The 16165-nt window shown below is 40.0% G+C and overlaps 1 protein-coding gene across 2 annotated transcripts in view; it reads right to left on the bottom strand.

Annotated features, from left to right (window-relative positions):
• Positions 1-16165, bottom strand: part of Hmcn1 (hemicentin 1) — a 427483-nt gene that overhangs the window by 306631 nt on the left and 104687 nt on the right. For both annotated transcript variants that reach the window (XM_029475879.1, XM_021160385.2), the window contains exon 2: positions 2967-3037. In XM_029475879.1, coding sequence (XP_029331739.1) covers positions 2967-3037 — 71 coding nt within the window. The remainder of the gene's footprint in view (positions 1-2966; positions 3038-16165) is intronic.

Below are 16165 nucleotides of genomic sequence, written 5' to 3' on the forward strand. Positions count from 1 at the left end.
GATCAGATATTTGGTTAGATAATAACAGCACTATAGCAACATTTCCAACGGTGAAACACAGGAAACAAAGACTAAGGACTGAGGGCCAGGTTTGGACAACTGTACAAGGAACTCTCATGAGTCTCATTTTAGAGAGTCACCTTGACATCCATGAGACAAGCGTGAGGATCTATCCTCAAAAGAGACTAGGTTCAAAACAAGTGTGTTCATGTACAGTTTTACCTACGGACAGGACATAAAACGAAGAGACAGTTCTATCCAGTTCCTAAAGCTTAACCATTTGCAGGATCGATGCAATCCCAAGAAGCTGCACACAAAAACAGGAAGACAAATAGAATGGATGAGGGAAAAGGAAGTGTCGAAGAGGAGGAGGAAAGGAGCGACATTCTGAGGGACCGTTATGGGATTGAAGGTTCAAGGAGCGAGTAAGGCTTTAAACTGTCAGTAAGAAGAACTGGAGATTGAACTGACCGAAGAAACCGACTTAGGAGAACGTAAGGAACTAAGGCAATAGCTTCGCGTCCCCCTGCGCGGCCTCAGCAAATACTCCCCGTGGGGACAACTGAGACCTCTCTAGCTCTCATCCCTTTCTTGGGCCACTCTTTCCCCAGGCTCTGTGTTCGGCCTAGAGGGACTTACATAATCCTCCCCACAACTGCGGCCTCACCCTTCTTCCAGGGCTTGTGCACATGCTAGTCTCACAAGACGGCCCAATATACCAACGGCTCTAGAGGATGAGAATAAGCCTGTGATATAGAGCACCCCCTTAACAGAATTTGTCATCTTTAAAATACTCCAAATCTTATCTTGTATATGATTTCTTCAGACTCCTGCTCTATACCACAGGCTTGTTCTCATCCTCTAGAGCCGGTGGTGTATTGGGCCGTGTTGTGAGACTTTCCCAACACTTGGCAAACTGATGGCTAAGCATGAACCATGCAGATAGTCATGAGGTTCTGCCTTTGGAACTGAACACTGCTGCACAGGGAAGACAGAACAATGTTTTAAAATGATAAGTCTCTGCACTAGCATGGTGGAACGAGAACAATCAGGTCTAACAGCCTGGGAGAAAGCATGCCAGCCTCGTGACGAAACCTCCTGTTGGACCTGAGGACAAAGGAAAAGCTAAGAAGTTGCAGCCTATCTCTGCAGACAGTGTGCTGGTGGAGATGGAGATGCCTGAATCAATTATCTGAGGAAAGGAAGACTTGAAATAGTGGTAAGATCCAGGGTGTTTGCGAGAATTCGAGACTAAAATGTAACAGAGGAAGTCCACTGAGATAGACCAGTAGATCAAGGAGAGGGGAGGTACTATCTAAATAGGATGGTAGCACGCACTGCAGTGGCCTGCCGGGCATGGCCATAGCCCTGAGGGGAAAGGTAACTATGAACAAGATACTGTGAGTCTACAAGAACCATGGAAAGTGACAAAGAGCCCAGTAAGATGAGAGCCGCAGAAGCCACTGAGAGAGTGTAGTAAAACTGCCTCACAAAAGCAAATTGGTTTTTTTGTCTGTTTGGGTTTTTTTATATATATAACATGCACATGTTTTATCATGGCTCCTGGCACAAAGTTTGAAAAGCACTAACTCAGAACATCTCACAGGCTGTTGATTATATTTGACAACTAACTTTTTACACATTTGGTTTCAGATCCCAAAGATAATGTACCTTCTAGTACAGGCCTGAGTGAAGAAAAGGAACAAACTGGGTCTGATGGTGAGTCGGTGGGGCTCACAGTCAGGGCTCAGAACACCTCAGCTTCTCCTCTTATACCCCAGAAACACTTTGAGGCAGGAGGATGAAAGTACCAACAATTGCTTTCATCCTGAAGCTGCTTTCACATCACATCATACATCAAACTCCTAAGACACTTTAGCTCAGCCATGACCCTATCTGTATGACCCTTTTTAATTTTCTCTATTTAATTCTCCTTTACAAAGCCCAGAACAGTCAAGCGGGAAAAGGGAATCTTCTTCAGAAGGTTAGTGAGAGGGGAGCCAGAGAGACCCAAGGAAGAAATCCCCTGGCCTCTGAGAACTCTGTTCTCAGTAGTTGGATTGGGGAGTGGGAGAAGACTTAAGAATCCGAATACAGAAGCAAGGATGTTTTCTAAGTCTGCACACACAATCTAGCGCACTTCCAGTGTTGCCATCTCTTTACCTGAATTCCTCTGTGTAGAGGAAGTTGGCTTCACTGAGTAGCTTCCCAGTGACTTAGGCTGGGAAGCCAGAATCCTGGGAGGTGAGCAGACTTGCAACTCAGTTATCTGGCTGGGCAGGCTTTTTGCTCCATTGTCCACGGGACCAGGAAAAAAATTGTTGTCTTAGACTGAGACTCCATACAGATATGACCTCACATCTTGCAGCTCCTAATAGAGCCAAGCCACCATGGGAGTGCCATGGAGGGAGAAATGAGGTAAGAGAAAGGAGAATGGCTGCCGCCCAAGTCGACACACTTTATCTATTACTTCTTTGGGTACTCTGCTTGCTGCAGAGGATGATTTCAGATCTGAGGAAATTGTTTCTACTGGATTCAGCAGCACTAAGGAGACAATAGACACCAACCCATTCTCCAAGGACAGCTTTCAAATGATACTTAAAGGAATACTTCCGGCCTTTCCTATTAACCATATGATATTCACACTCAAAAACTCTACAGGAGGGAGAATTACCTAGGTTATGTCTTTCATGTTGTGAGAAAGGGAAGGGACCTGTGTAGGACTAGACTCAGCAAATGCTTCCTATAAAGAAGCCAAAGAGCCTCTTCGAGAACTTCTGAGCTCTATTGTCACAGGGCAAATGAACTTACTATATCATATTCTGTATCTATTGCTTAATTCATTCTAGACATGGGTGGGGAAGAAAATGACATTTCTTGAGTCCCTTGAGAGACAACAAATACTTCTTCGGATTATAAAAATGAAGAGAGCCAGCCAAAGATAAGCGATTTCCCACCTCACTCACCTGAACATACAGTTCTCTCAATTCATACTGAAATTTTTTTGGATCTGTGGTAATTGTCACTGGACCAATTTCTGTGGAGATTTAAAAAAAAAAAAAAAGACATAGATCAATGAACAGTAACCATTAACATTTAAAGATTTTACTATGTTTGCAAAAGACTTTCTTTCTCCGTAGTATATAATTATTGGCTAATAACAGGGAAAATGTTAAAGACTCATTTTATAGCTACTGAGAGATAATTCGTAAGTTCCCGTGAACTGGGCATGTCTAGAACAGTTCATTTTTAACCTTAGAAAACACAGGACATAGTCAGAAATGCCACAAGATCTGAGATCTAGTTCTTTTTAATTTCACCAGTCATAAAATACTTATTGAGCCCATACATGACCACTAAGACCTAAATGAATTAATCAGGCATTCACCAGATAATTCAATTTTCTACATTATAGAGAAAAATTCATCACAGTTAGTTCAAAATAAAATACACTGCTGAACAAAAGGGGGAAGGAAGAGAAGAGAAGAATGGGTGTTCACCACCCAGCACACAAGGTTTCTTAATACCTTTGAGAGGTACTGATACGAGGGCATTAGCCATGGAAAAATACTCCTCATAACTTCTTTCCCTGTATTTGAGATGGCTAGGTCTCATTATCATTATTCTCCTGAGCTGTCTTGGGTACCTTCAGAGCTGTGTTCCCTCTAACTAGTCTCAGAGTACTGAGCAAGCCACTGCTTCTAACAGCAGTAACTTGAGACTATTGCTTCCCATGCAAAGTCATGCCTTGTGATTCAAATCAAGTGCAAAGAAGCAATCTGGACAGCAGCTTGTTCTAAGGATGGTTATAAACACACGTGCACACGAATATATGCACACAGATGCAACAAGTACACACACAGGTCATTTTTGGCACTGTGACAAATGTTTTCAGTACCTAAAAAAGCTTATTCTTTAAAAAAACATTAAAGACATAATTGAAAGTGCCCATATACAGATACTATTCACCTTATTGAGAACTCATCCACATATTTGAGTAGTAGTATTAAATTCATCTGAGTATCATGCAGAAAGATATAGCATTTAAATTCTTAGAGTAGAGAGAAAGTTTTATACTTTAATGTCAGGAAGACATAGGATGCACTGGAAATTACAGCATGCAGTGGCAACACAAAGCTAGAAAATCTCAACAGTTAGCTTTTATAAAAGATGGCCTAGTTTCAGAAGCATATTGGATTTTATACTTCAAAGGATAATCGCTAATTAGCCAGGCTTTGCTACATATGGCTTGAAAGCAGACTGTTGAGTTTTTAAAATAATAAGATAAATTGGAAAGGAGCACAATGTCTCTGCCGTGACCTATGTCATGTTTTCTAAGAAATGGCACAAGCTAAAATATCTTTGAACCTTCCCTATAGATTAGACGCCTCTCAATTTGCAAAAGGAACCGAGAGTTGATTGGCTAAACCGTGTGAAAATGCAAACATCTGCATTCCATACAAAGCAGAGTGGCCATTAGCCATGTTCTGAGTATATGGAAAAATGAGGGAAGCCTATTCCCTCAAGACTAAACAAAGGCATACTTTGCAAAGGAATGCAAAACAGTGACTGGGCATGCCAAACAGTTACACCCTGACAGATGAATTGTCATCAGCACTGTCAAGCCAACCTTCTGTTCCTGCATGGCATACGACTAAAGTCATTCTAGAATGTAGAAAGGGAAACAAAGAAGATAGGGCTGGAACTATATAAGAGTAAAGGGGGAAAATAAGGAATGTAGTTTGCAAAAGTGGTTCCTGTAATGCTACAATAAGAGAGGGTCTGGATACATGCTTGTCGTTAACAATTGGGGTCAGAGGTGCTATCAGAGGAAGAGGACTGGTTAGCCTTCACTTAGTTACCCAGAGACTGTCAAATGTACACCTGTTTTCAACCAAGATCAGAATCTGCTCTAAAGCTCATTAATAAACATTTTTGCAAACTACACTGGACAGCCGAGATAAATCTTTTATCATTTATGAGAAATGCTCGGGAGAGGTATGGGTTTGCCAAGCTGCCATATCCCTCCAGCTGGAAGCGTCCTTTCCAACTTTTAAAACATTGAGTGATAGGACAACTTGGCAAACTCAGCTCTCCTCCCTTACAGCACTGGCTTCCATTCCAGTCTCTCTCTTTACTTAATGAAGCCCTGCGTCTGTGTGTCATCGGCAATTTCCTCTTCCTTCTCCCTCATGTTGATTTCATTTCCTGCCAGGCTTTCAATGATATTCAGCAGGTACAACTGTGTCCTCTCTTCCTGCCTGAACGTGGTCTTTACTATTCACAAAATTTCATGGGAACTCTCAAAGACAACCCAAGCTTGCCGTTCTAGGTATCCAAATTTCAAACTCTCTGTTAGCATCCCTTAGCACAAGTCTGTTGCATTTCTCTCCATCCCCATAGTCTTCCCCTGACCCAGTGCACCTCTTTACATAAGGACTCATTTAAATCCTTGAATGTGTGCCTTTCCACTAATGTCCTTTATTTATTAATGCCAGTAAAAATGTTTAACAAAGCATCTCAATAATTTTGACTGTAATAAAGACAATGGAAGACTAGGAGTGCATATTTAGCAGAATTGCAGAGATCTCCATATTGCTCTTCAGATTTAATAGTTGTTCCTTTTTAATATTTATGGCAAGTTATTTATTTATTTAATTAATTATTAGGTTTTTTTAATCCAGTCATTACCCCTCCTGGTCTGTCCTCCCACATTACCTCATCCCATTCTTCCTGCCCAGGTCTCCAAGAGGATGTCTCCACCCAACTCCCCCACCCACCTGCCAGCTATCCCCACTCCTTGGAGTATCAGGTCTCTCTAGGGTTTGGAGACTCTTCTCTCACTGAGGCCAAACCAGGCAATCCTCTCCTGTATATGTGTCAGGGGGGCCTCAGACCAGGTACTTTATGCTACCTGGTTGGTAACTCAGGGTCTGGGAGACCTCAGGGGTCCACTGAAAACTCAACCGAATCAAAAAAGCACAATAAGATATCCATCAGTCTGATAAGAGAATCACAGAGCTAGGTGAGGAATGAACGTCCCTTGGTTCATTGTTTTTCCCTACAAACCAGAAATTTTGAGATTCAGAGAAGATGAAATGGAAAAATTAGGGCGGCAACAAAAGAGGTAAAGACAGCTGCCTTCTGGTTTCTGATTGTGCCCAGAGCTGATCCTGTGCTACAGCACTCCAAACGCAAATACCACCAGGAGAGAGCTGATCTCCCAGGAGTGCTGTAAGTACAGGTAAGACCACTTCTGTTCAAATTTCTGGACCAAGACAGGCCCACCCAGAGCCATCAGGACACAAGAATCAAGGAATGGCTGGGAACAGGATCCTTCCTGTTTCTATCTGTATCCTGGAGCTGACCCTTTGCCACAGCTATCCAAACCTAAATTCCTCCTGGAGAGAACTGGTCTCCCAGGACTACTGACACACAGGCATGCAGGTGGGACCAGCCACAATCAGAGATAGCAAGAACATCTAATACCAGAGATAACCAGATGTCCAGAGGCAAGGGCAAAAACATAAGCAACAGAAACTAACACAATTTGGCATCATCAGAACCCAGTTCTCCAACCACAGTGAGCTCTGGATAGCCCAACACACCAGAAAAGCAGGTCTCTGATTTAAAAATCACATCTCAATGATGAAAGAGGACTTTAAGAAAGACATAAATAAATCCTTTAAAAAAATACATGAGAACACAGGTAAACAGGTAGAAGCCCTTAAAGAGGAAACACAAAAATTCCTTAAAGAATTACAGGAAAACACAACCAAATAGCTGAAGGAATTGAACAAAATTATCTGGGATCTAAAAATGGAAATAGAAACAATAAAGAAATCACAAAGGGAGACAACCTTGGAGAGAGAAAACTTAGGAAAGAGATCAGGACCATAGATACAAGCATCACCAACGGAATATAAGAGCTTGAAGAAAGAATCTCAAGTACAAAAGATACCATAGAAAACATGGACACAACAGTCAAAGAAAATGCAAAATGCAAAAAGCTCCTAATTCAAAACATCCAAGAAATCCAAGACACAATAAGAAGACCAAACCTAAGGATAATAGTATTAGAAGAGAGTGAAGACTACCAACTTATAGGGCCAGTAAATATCTTCAACAAAATTAGAGAAGAAAAATTCTCTAACCTAAAGAAAGAGATGGCCATAAAAACACAAGAAGACTACAGAACTTCAAATACATTGGATCAGAAAAGAAATTCCTCCCATAAGATAATAGTCAAAACACCAAATGCCCAAAACAAAGAAAGAATATTAAAAGCAGTAAGAGAAAAAAGTCAAGAATCATATAAAAGAAGACCTATCAGAATTACATCAGACTTCTCACCAGAAACTATAAGTCAGAAGATCCTGGGCAGATGTCATACAGACCCTTAGAGAATACAAATGCCAGGCCAGGGTACTACACCCAACAAAACTCTCAATTAGCATAGCTGGAGAAACCAAGATATTCCGTGACAAAAACAAATTAACACAATATCTTTCCACAAATCTAGCCTTATAAAGGATAATAGATGGAAAATGCCAACATAAGGAGGGAACCTACACCCTAGAAAAAGCAAGAAAGTAATCTTCTTTCAACAAACCCAAAAGAAGATAACCACACAAACAAAAAAATGACATAAAAAGTAACAGAAAGCAACAATCACTATTCCTTAATATCTCTTAACATCAATGGACTTAATTCCCCAATAAAAAGACATACACTAACAGATTGGTTACATAAACAGGACACAGCATTTTTCTGCATACAAGAAACGCATGTCAGTGACAAAGACAGACACTACCTCAGAGTAAAGGGCTGGAAAACAATTTTCCAAGCAAATGATCCCAAGAAATAGCTGGAGTAGCCATTCTAATATCAAATAAATTCAACTTTCAACAAAAACTTACAAAAAAGGATAAGGAAGGATACTTCATACACATCAAAGGACAACTTTACCAATAAGAACTCTCAATTATGAACATCTATGTTCCAAATGCAAGGGCAGCCACATTCATAAAAGAAACTATGCTAAAGCTCAAAGCACGCATTGCACATCACACAATAATTGTGGGAGACTTCAACACCTCACTCTCAGCAATGGACAGATCATGGAAACACAAACTAAACAGAGACACATTGGAACTAACAAAAGTTATGAACCAAATGGATCTAACAGATATCTATAGACCATTTCATCCTAAAACAAAAGAATATATCTTCTTATCAGCACCTCATGGTACCTGCTCCAAAACTGACCATATAATCAGTCACAAAACAAGCCTCAACAGATACAAGAAGAATGAAAGAATCCCATGTATTCTATCAGAAAGCCATGGACTAACGCTGGTCTTCAATAGCAACAAAAACAACAGAAATCACGCATATACATGGAAGCTGAACAACATCCTACTCAATGATAACTTTCAAGGAAGAAACAAAGAAAGTAATTGAATACTTTTTAGAATTTAATGAAAATGAAGGCACAACATACCCAATCTTTTTAAATTTCTTTTTATTATTATTATTATTATTATTATTATTATTATGTATTTATTTCATTTACATTTCCAATGCTATCCCAAAAGTCCCCCACACCCTCCCACCCACTCCCACCTCTTGGCCCTGGTGTTCCCCTGTACTGAGGCATATAAGGTCTGCACAGCCAATGGGCCTCTCTTTCCTCTGATGGCCAATCAGGCCATCTTCTGATACATATGCAGCTAGAGACACGAGCTGGGGGATGGGGGGGAGTGGGGTACTGGTTAGTTCATATTGTTGTTCCACCTATAGGGTTGCAGATCCCCCCAGCTCCCTGGGTACTTCCTCCAGCTCCTCCATTGGGGGCCCTGTGATCCATCCAATAGCTGACTGTGAGCATCCACTTCTGTGTTTGCTAAGCCCGGGCATAGCCTCACAAGAGACAGCTATATCAACATACCCAATCTTATGAGACACAGTGAAAGTAGTGCTAAGAGGAAAATTCATGGCTCTGAGTGTCTCCTAAAAGAAACTGGAGAAAGCATACCCCAGCAACTTAACAGCATACCTGAAAACTCTAGAACAAGAAGAAGCAAACACACCCAAGAGGAGTAAACAGCAGGAAATAATCAAACTCAGGGCTGAAAACAACCAAGTAGAAACAAAAAGAACTATACAAAGAATCAACCAAACCAGGAGCTGTTTCTTTGAGAAAAACAACAAGATCAATAAACTTAGCCAGGGGCTGGTGAGATGGCTCAGTGGGTAAGAGCACCCGACTGCTCTTCCAAAGGTCCAGAGTTCAAGTCCCAGCAACCACATGGTGGCTCACAACCATCAGAGATCTGGCACCCTCTTCTGGAGTGTCTGAAGACAGCTACAGTGTACTTACATATAATAAATAAATCTTTAAAAAATAAATAAAAAAAAAATAATAATAAACTTAGCCAGACTAGCCAGAGGGCACAGAGACAGTATCCAAATTAACAAAATCAGAAATGAAAAGAGAGACATAACAACAGAAATTCAGAAAATTAAACAACTCATCAGAGCCTACTACAAAAGCCTATATTCAACAAAACTGGAAAATCTGGATGAAATGGACAACTTCCTACACAGATACCAGGTACCAAAGTTAAATCAGGATCAGATAAACCATCTAAACACTCCCATAACCACTAAAGAAATAGAAGCAGCCATTACTAGTCTCCCAAACAAAAAAATCCCAGGACCAGTGAGTGGGTTTAGTTCAGAATTCTATCAGACTTTCAAAGAAGTCCTAATACCAATAGTCTTCAAACTATTCCACAAAATAGAAACAGGAACCCAATTCACTCTATTAAGCCACAATTATGCTTAAACCTAAACCACACAAGGACCCAACAAAGAACAAGAATTTCAGACCAATTTCCATTATGAATATTAATGTAAAAATACTCAATAAAATTCTTGCAAACCAAATCCAAAAACACATCAAAACGATCATTTACCATGATCAAGTAGGCTTCATCCCAGAGGTGCAGGGATGATTCAATATACTGAAATCCATCAATATAATCCACTACATAAACAAACTCAAAGAAAAGAACCCCATGATCATTTCATTAGATGCTCGAAAGGGATTTGAGAAATTTCAGCTTTCCTTCATGTTAAAAGTTTTGGAAAGATCAGGAATTCAAGGCTCATACCTAAACATAGTAAAAGCAGTATAAAACAAACCAGTAGCTAACATCAAACTAAATGGAGAGAAACTTGAAGTAAGCCCACTAAAATCAGGGACCAGACAAGACTGCCTGCCTTATCTATTCAATATAGTACTTGAAGTTCTAGCTAGAGCAATTAGAAAACAAAAGGAGGTCAAAGGGATACAAGTTGGAAAGGAAGAAGTCAAAATATCACTATTTGCAGATGATATGATTGTATACTTAAGTGACCCTAAAAATTCCACCAGAGAAGTCCTACAGCTGTTAAACAACTTCAGCAAAGTGGACAGATATAAAATTAACTCAAACAAATCAGTAGCCTTCCTCGACTCAAAGGATAAATGGACTGAGAAAGAAATTAAGAAATGACACCCTTCACAATAGTCACAAACAATATAAAATATCTTTTGTGACTCTAACCAAACAAATGAAAGATCTGTATGACAAGAACTTCAAGTCTCTGAAGAAAGAAGATCTCAGAAGATGGGAAGATCTCCCATGTCCATGGATTGGCAGGATTAATATAGTAAAAACAGCCATGGTGCCAAAAGCAAGCTACAGATTCCATGCAATCCCCATCAAAATTCCAACTCAGTTCTTCACAGAGTTAGAAAGAGCAATTCTCAAATTCATTTAGAATAACAAAAAACCCAGGATAGCAAAAACTATTCTCAACAATAAAAAAACTTCTGGGGGAATCACAATCCCTGACCTCAAGCTGTACTACAGAGCAATCATGATTAAAAACTGCATGGTACTGGTACAGTGACAGGCAGGTAGATCAATGGAATAGAACTAGACCCAATACATCCAATACAAATAGACCCACACATCTATGGTCACTTGATCTTTGACAAAGGATCTAATACCATCCAGTGGGGAAAAGACAGCATTTTCAACAAATGGTGCTGGTTCAACTAGCAGATAGCATGTAGAAGAATGCAAATTGATCCATTCTTATCTCCTTGTACAAAGCTCAAGTCCAAGTGGGTCAAGAACCTCCACAGAAAACCAGATACCCTGAATCTAATAGAAGAGAAACTGGGGAAAAGTCTCAAACACATGGGCAGGGGGGGGGGGGAAGTTCCTGAACAGAACACCAATGGCTTATGCTCTAAGATCAAGAATTGACAAATGCGGCCTCATAAAATTGCAAAGTTTCTGTAAGGTAGAGGACACTGTCAGTAAGACAAAATGGCAACCAATAGATTGGGAAAAGATCTTTACCAATCCCACATCCAACAGAGAGCTAATATCCAATATATACAAAGAACTCAAGAAGTTAGAATCCAGAAAACAAATAACCCTATTAAAAATTGGGGAACAGAGCTAAACTGAGAATTCTTAACTGAGGAAATTTCAATGGCTGAGAAGCACCTAAGAAATGTTCAACATAAAGAAATGTTTAACATGTTTAGTCAACAGGAAAATGCAAAGCAAAACAACCTTGAGATTCCACCTCACACCAATCAGAATGTCTAAGATCAAAAACTCAGGAGACATTAGATGCTGGCGAGGATGTGGAGAAAGAGGAACACTCCTCCATTGCTGGTGGGATTGCAAGCTGGTACAACCACTCTGGAAATAAGTCTGGTGCTTCCTCATAAAATTGGACATAGTACTACCTGAGGACCCAGATATATCACTCTTGGGCATATACCCAGAAGATGTAATAAGGACACATGCTCCACTATGTTCATAGTAGCCATATTTATAATAGCCAGAAGCGGGGGAAAAAACCCAGATGTCCTTCCATCTGGGAATGAGGAATGGATACAGAAAATGTCGTACATTTACACAATAGAGTACTACTCAGCTATTGAAAATAATGACTTCATGAAATTCGCAGGCAAATGTATGAAACTTGAAAATATCATCTTGAATGAGGTAACAAAGTCACAAAAGAACACACATGGTATGTACTCACTGATAAGTCAATAATAGCCATCCCATATACAGTCACCAAACCCTGGATGCTACTATGGATGCCAAGAAGTGCTTGCTGATGGGAGCCTGATATGGCTGTCTCTTGAGAAACTCTGCTGGAGCCTGACAAACACAGAGGTAGAAGCTTGCAGTCAACTATTGGACTGAGCGTAGGGTCCCTGATGGAGGAGTTGAAGAAGGGACTGAAGGAGATGAGGGAGTTTGCAGCCCCATGGAGGGAGCAATAGTGTCAACTGGCCATAACCCCGACCCTGAGCTCCCAGTGACTGAACCACCAACCAAAGTGTACATCTGGAGGGACCCATGGCACTGGCTGAATATGTGGCTTGTTGGCATCAGCAGGAGGAGAGGCCCTTGGGCTTGAGAGTGTTCCATTCCCCAGTTTAGGGGAATGCCAGAGAAGGAAGATGGGAGTGGGTGGGTGGGTGGGGGAGCACCCTCATAGAAGCAGGGAAATGGGGGGAGGGATAGGGTATTTCCAAGGGGGAGACCTGGAAAGGGAAAATGTTTTGAAATGTAAGTAAAGAAAATATCCAATTAAAAAAAGAAATAAAAATAAAAAAGAGGTACAGCCAGCTGACATTGCCTACACTGATGTGTACAGGCTCCTCCTCTCCTGCAGAACATGTGTTTCATGGATGATTGTGCCATTGTTAATACTGTCTTCCTTTACTCTGCCTCATAGATGGGATGGGTCATTACTGGAATCCCTAACTGGACATCTAGAACCCTTTATCTCTGCATGCCATGATAATTTCTTAAGAAACAATAGAAAACTCTCTGTGTTATCCCTTAAAGGTTATAATCAAACACAAATGAAATCTTGGGAAAGAAGCCTCACTGGAAAATTGCTGTGGAAAAACCCATATCAAATGCCTACTTGATTAGTTAGCAAACATATACTTGGCCTTCAAAAATTTCACAAGCTACCAGGAAAAGTAAAACGTACATTGATAAGTACCCTGCAGTGTAGCAAGTACACAAATGGAATTATGAGAAAAATCGGGTAAGAACACCAGCTGACTTTTACAAAATACTTTAAGTTGAGAAAGAACTAAGAGACATGAGTGTAACAGCTGTGTTTATAAACTCAGCCCTTGAGAGCCTGAGGAGGGAGGACCTTAAGTTTGAGGACAGTCTATAGGCTAGATGGGAAGACCATATTTTGGCCACTGTGCTCCAAATAAATAAATAAATAAATAAATAAATAAATAAATAAATAAGGGATATCTCATCTAAAAAAGTAAAACCTTTATGCAGATTTCAACGTAGAAGCCAAAGGGGATCCCTTTTAATATGAGTGTCTTTTAAAGTCCATGCATGAAAATTGCAATACATTCCTATAGTTAATTGTGTAAGTTACCACCCATGACTGTGTTTGCAAGTATATTTAAAACTTGCAAGAGTCCAAAACACACATCAACATGCATCTCCCCCCCCCCTCAGAGTCTTACAATAGCCTCCTGAAATAAAGAATAGAATAATAATAGAGACAAGTGAGATTTAGGTGGTGAAACAGTCACTTAGCCTCTTGAAGGACCCTGCAACAGCATTTACCCCGTGAATACCTGGTTGTTAAACCATTTTTATGTCCCTTTGCCTTAAACATCAGCACCCAGAGAGGTAAATCCAAAGACTATTGAAAGACCAAGGTTTGGGGGTCTAGTTGCTAAAATTTCACCATAAGTCCATCATGGGCTCCTTGCTAAGCTAAGATCAGTAACAACTGATTGTGACCTGAATACTTCTCATGTCTGACGTAACCACAATGTTTTGACTTTGAGTAAATGGTTGATAAATACAATACTTTAATGTTCACACAATTTATTTTTTAAAACAAATCTTGTTGGGAACATGTAATTATAAGATATGTGTCATAATTCTGACAAGCTCTTTAGATTTAAAAAAAATCTTAAATTCTAAGACAGCCTTGCCTCATCTCAATAATTTTGCTATTTCCTTTTTCCCGGGGCTTTATCAAAGGCATTGGATTTTGTGCCAGCATCTCAGCTATTGTTCTCCTAATCTGAGATGCTGGACTAACTTTGAGAAAATAATGGAAAGAAATTCACAATGTAATATTTTCTTACATTGCTTCATTTGGCAAGATCAATATCCAGCTCCTCGCTTCCTTTTTCCTTTCCACAGATTTCTGGCCCTGAGAGTGTTTCCACTTTGCTTGGAGCAGTTTCTTGATAATGAGAGCCTCTGTCTGCCTTACTGCTACCTTCAGGGCATCTGCTCTCACAGCTGCAATCATGGTTTGTGATGTTTTTCCTCATCTTAATGTTGACAGTCACAAATAAGAAGGTGAAAGTGACGAATAGTGCCAAAGCAATACTATCCAACAGGGCCTGGCAAATTAAAAGCCAGATTCTAGCTGTGACTTACAATAATGACAAGTATCTTAAGAGAACTCTGAGCTCGCATATGAAAAGAGACAACTGAATAATACACAGAAAGAAAGGAAACCTCTTCAGTCTCTGAGAAAGATGGAAAGACCCTAGGGCTCCAGAGGAACCTAAGAGGAGACAACAGGGAAAGGACCTGGTAGAGTGGCCACCTGAAGAGGTCAGGTTAACAGAGTGACAAACAGCAGTTACAGCTGCCTCAAATTTCCTCTCACCTTAAACTGAATTTGACCCACTTTCTAAAAATTATACTCTCAATTTAATACAAGTCAATTCTAAATTAAAGCCTTAAAGTTGTTTTCTGAATAAAAATAAATAAATCATGTTTCCTGTTGGGGAGATGCAACATAAGCCAGATCTATAATTATACTCAGTTGAAAGTACATGATTCTCTTTCCAGCTTCTCCCTCGCTGTCCTGTATCCTCTTAAGATGATCTGTATCAAATTGACAAGAGCAGAACTGATGTGTGCATTTGAGCTGAGCAGGTGCCAAGTGTATTTCAGGACTCACTGTCTTGAATACATTTCTCCTCTCATTAGAAGAGGCACCTGTAAGGGACCACTGGATGGCCCTTAATGACAGTTTTGGCCACAGAGTGATATACATTTGGTGCATTTTATAAAATTGGAGTCAGAGACAAATTCATGAGAAACAGGTTGTCCAACGTCGACTAAATAGCATTCTGTGCAAGTATCCAAAAAAGGCCATCCACTGAACAAACGAGCCATGTGATAACCTTAGTGCATGCATGGCCTTGCAGAGACTGTGTATGTAATGCACAGACTGGTTCAGCTCATTCATTCTGAGCTCCTGAACAGGATGTAGGAAAAAATGGCAAATGAATTCAGCGGTGCTCCACAGTTCTTTACAACAGGAAGTAAGAAGAATGCCTTCCTAGTGGACATGGAGGATGCAGAGTGCACAGAAGGCTGTTATCGCTTACACTGGCCTTTGGCCAGGGCATCAGCAAATGCTTTTGTATAAACAACCATGGGATTTTTAATGGCAGCAAAATACAGACTTTCACCTTTGTATGTAATCTTAAACATAAAGTTAGATTTTTCGCATCCAACATGTCTTTGTGCTGGTAAGAAGAGACAGGAAAACATATGATATTTTTAATTCATCTATTTAATAAGATTCAATTAAACAGCATTTCTAATAAGATCAGGGTACTATGAAGGCAAATAGTAATAAAACAAATGTTGTATCCAAGAACACCTCTTAAATATAGTAGCTATATTATTATAAAGAAAGGTTTCTTAATTTTATTGTTAAAAATTTGAAATTGTTTTGTATGAGTGCATATGAGTGAATGTGTGTACTATGAGTGTGCGTGTATGAGAATGTGTGTTGTATTTGTATGTGTGTATGCGAGTAGCTGTGTATATGAGTGTATGGGTATGAGTGTGTGTGAGGTGTGTGTTTGTATGTATGAATGAGTGTGTATGTATATGTGTGTGTGTGTGTGAATAATAGGTTTCCATGTGGGTTTTTCAAACATGCTTAGTGTTATTTATCCTCCCACCCTATCCTTTGCCATAGCTTCCCACCCCTCTCTCTAAATCTCCCTCCATGTTATTTTTCCCTTTTGTATCACCTGTGTATTCGT

The sequence above is a fragment of the Mus caroli genome, chromosome 1 (assembly GCF_900094665.2).
Source record: "Mus caroli chromosome 1, CAROLI_EIJ_v1.1, whole genome shotgun sequence".
NCBI classification, from domain to species: Eukaryota; Metazoa; Chordata; class Mammalia; order Rodentia; family Muridae; genus Mus; species Mus caroli.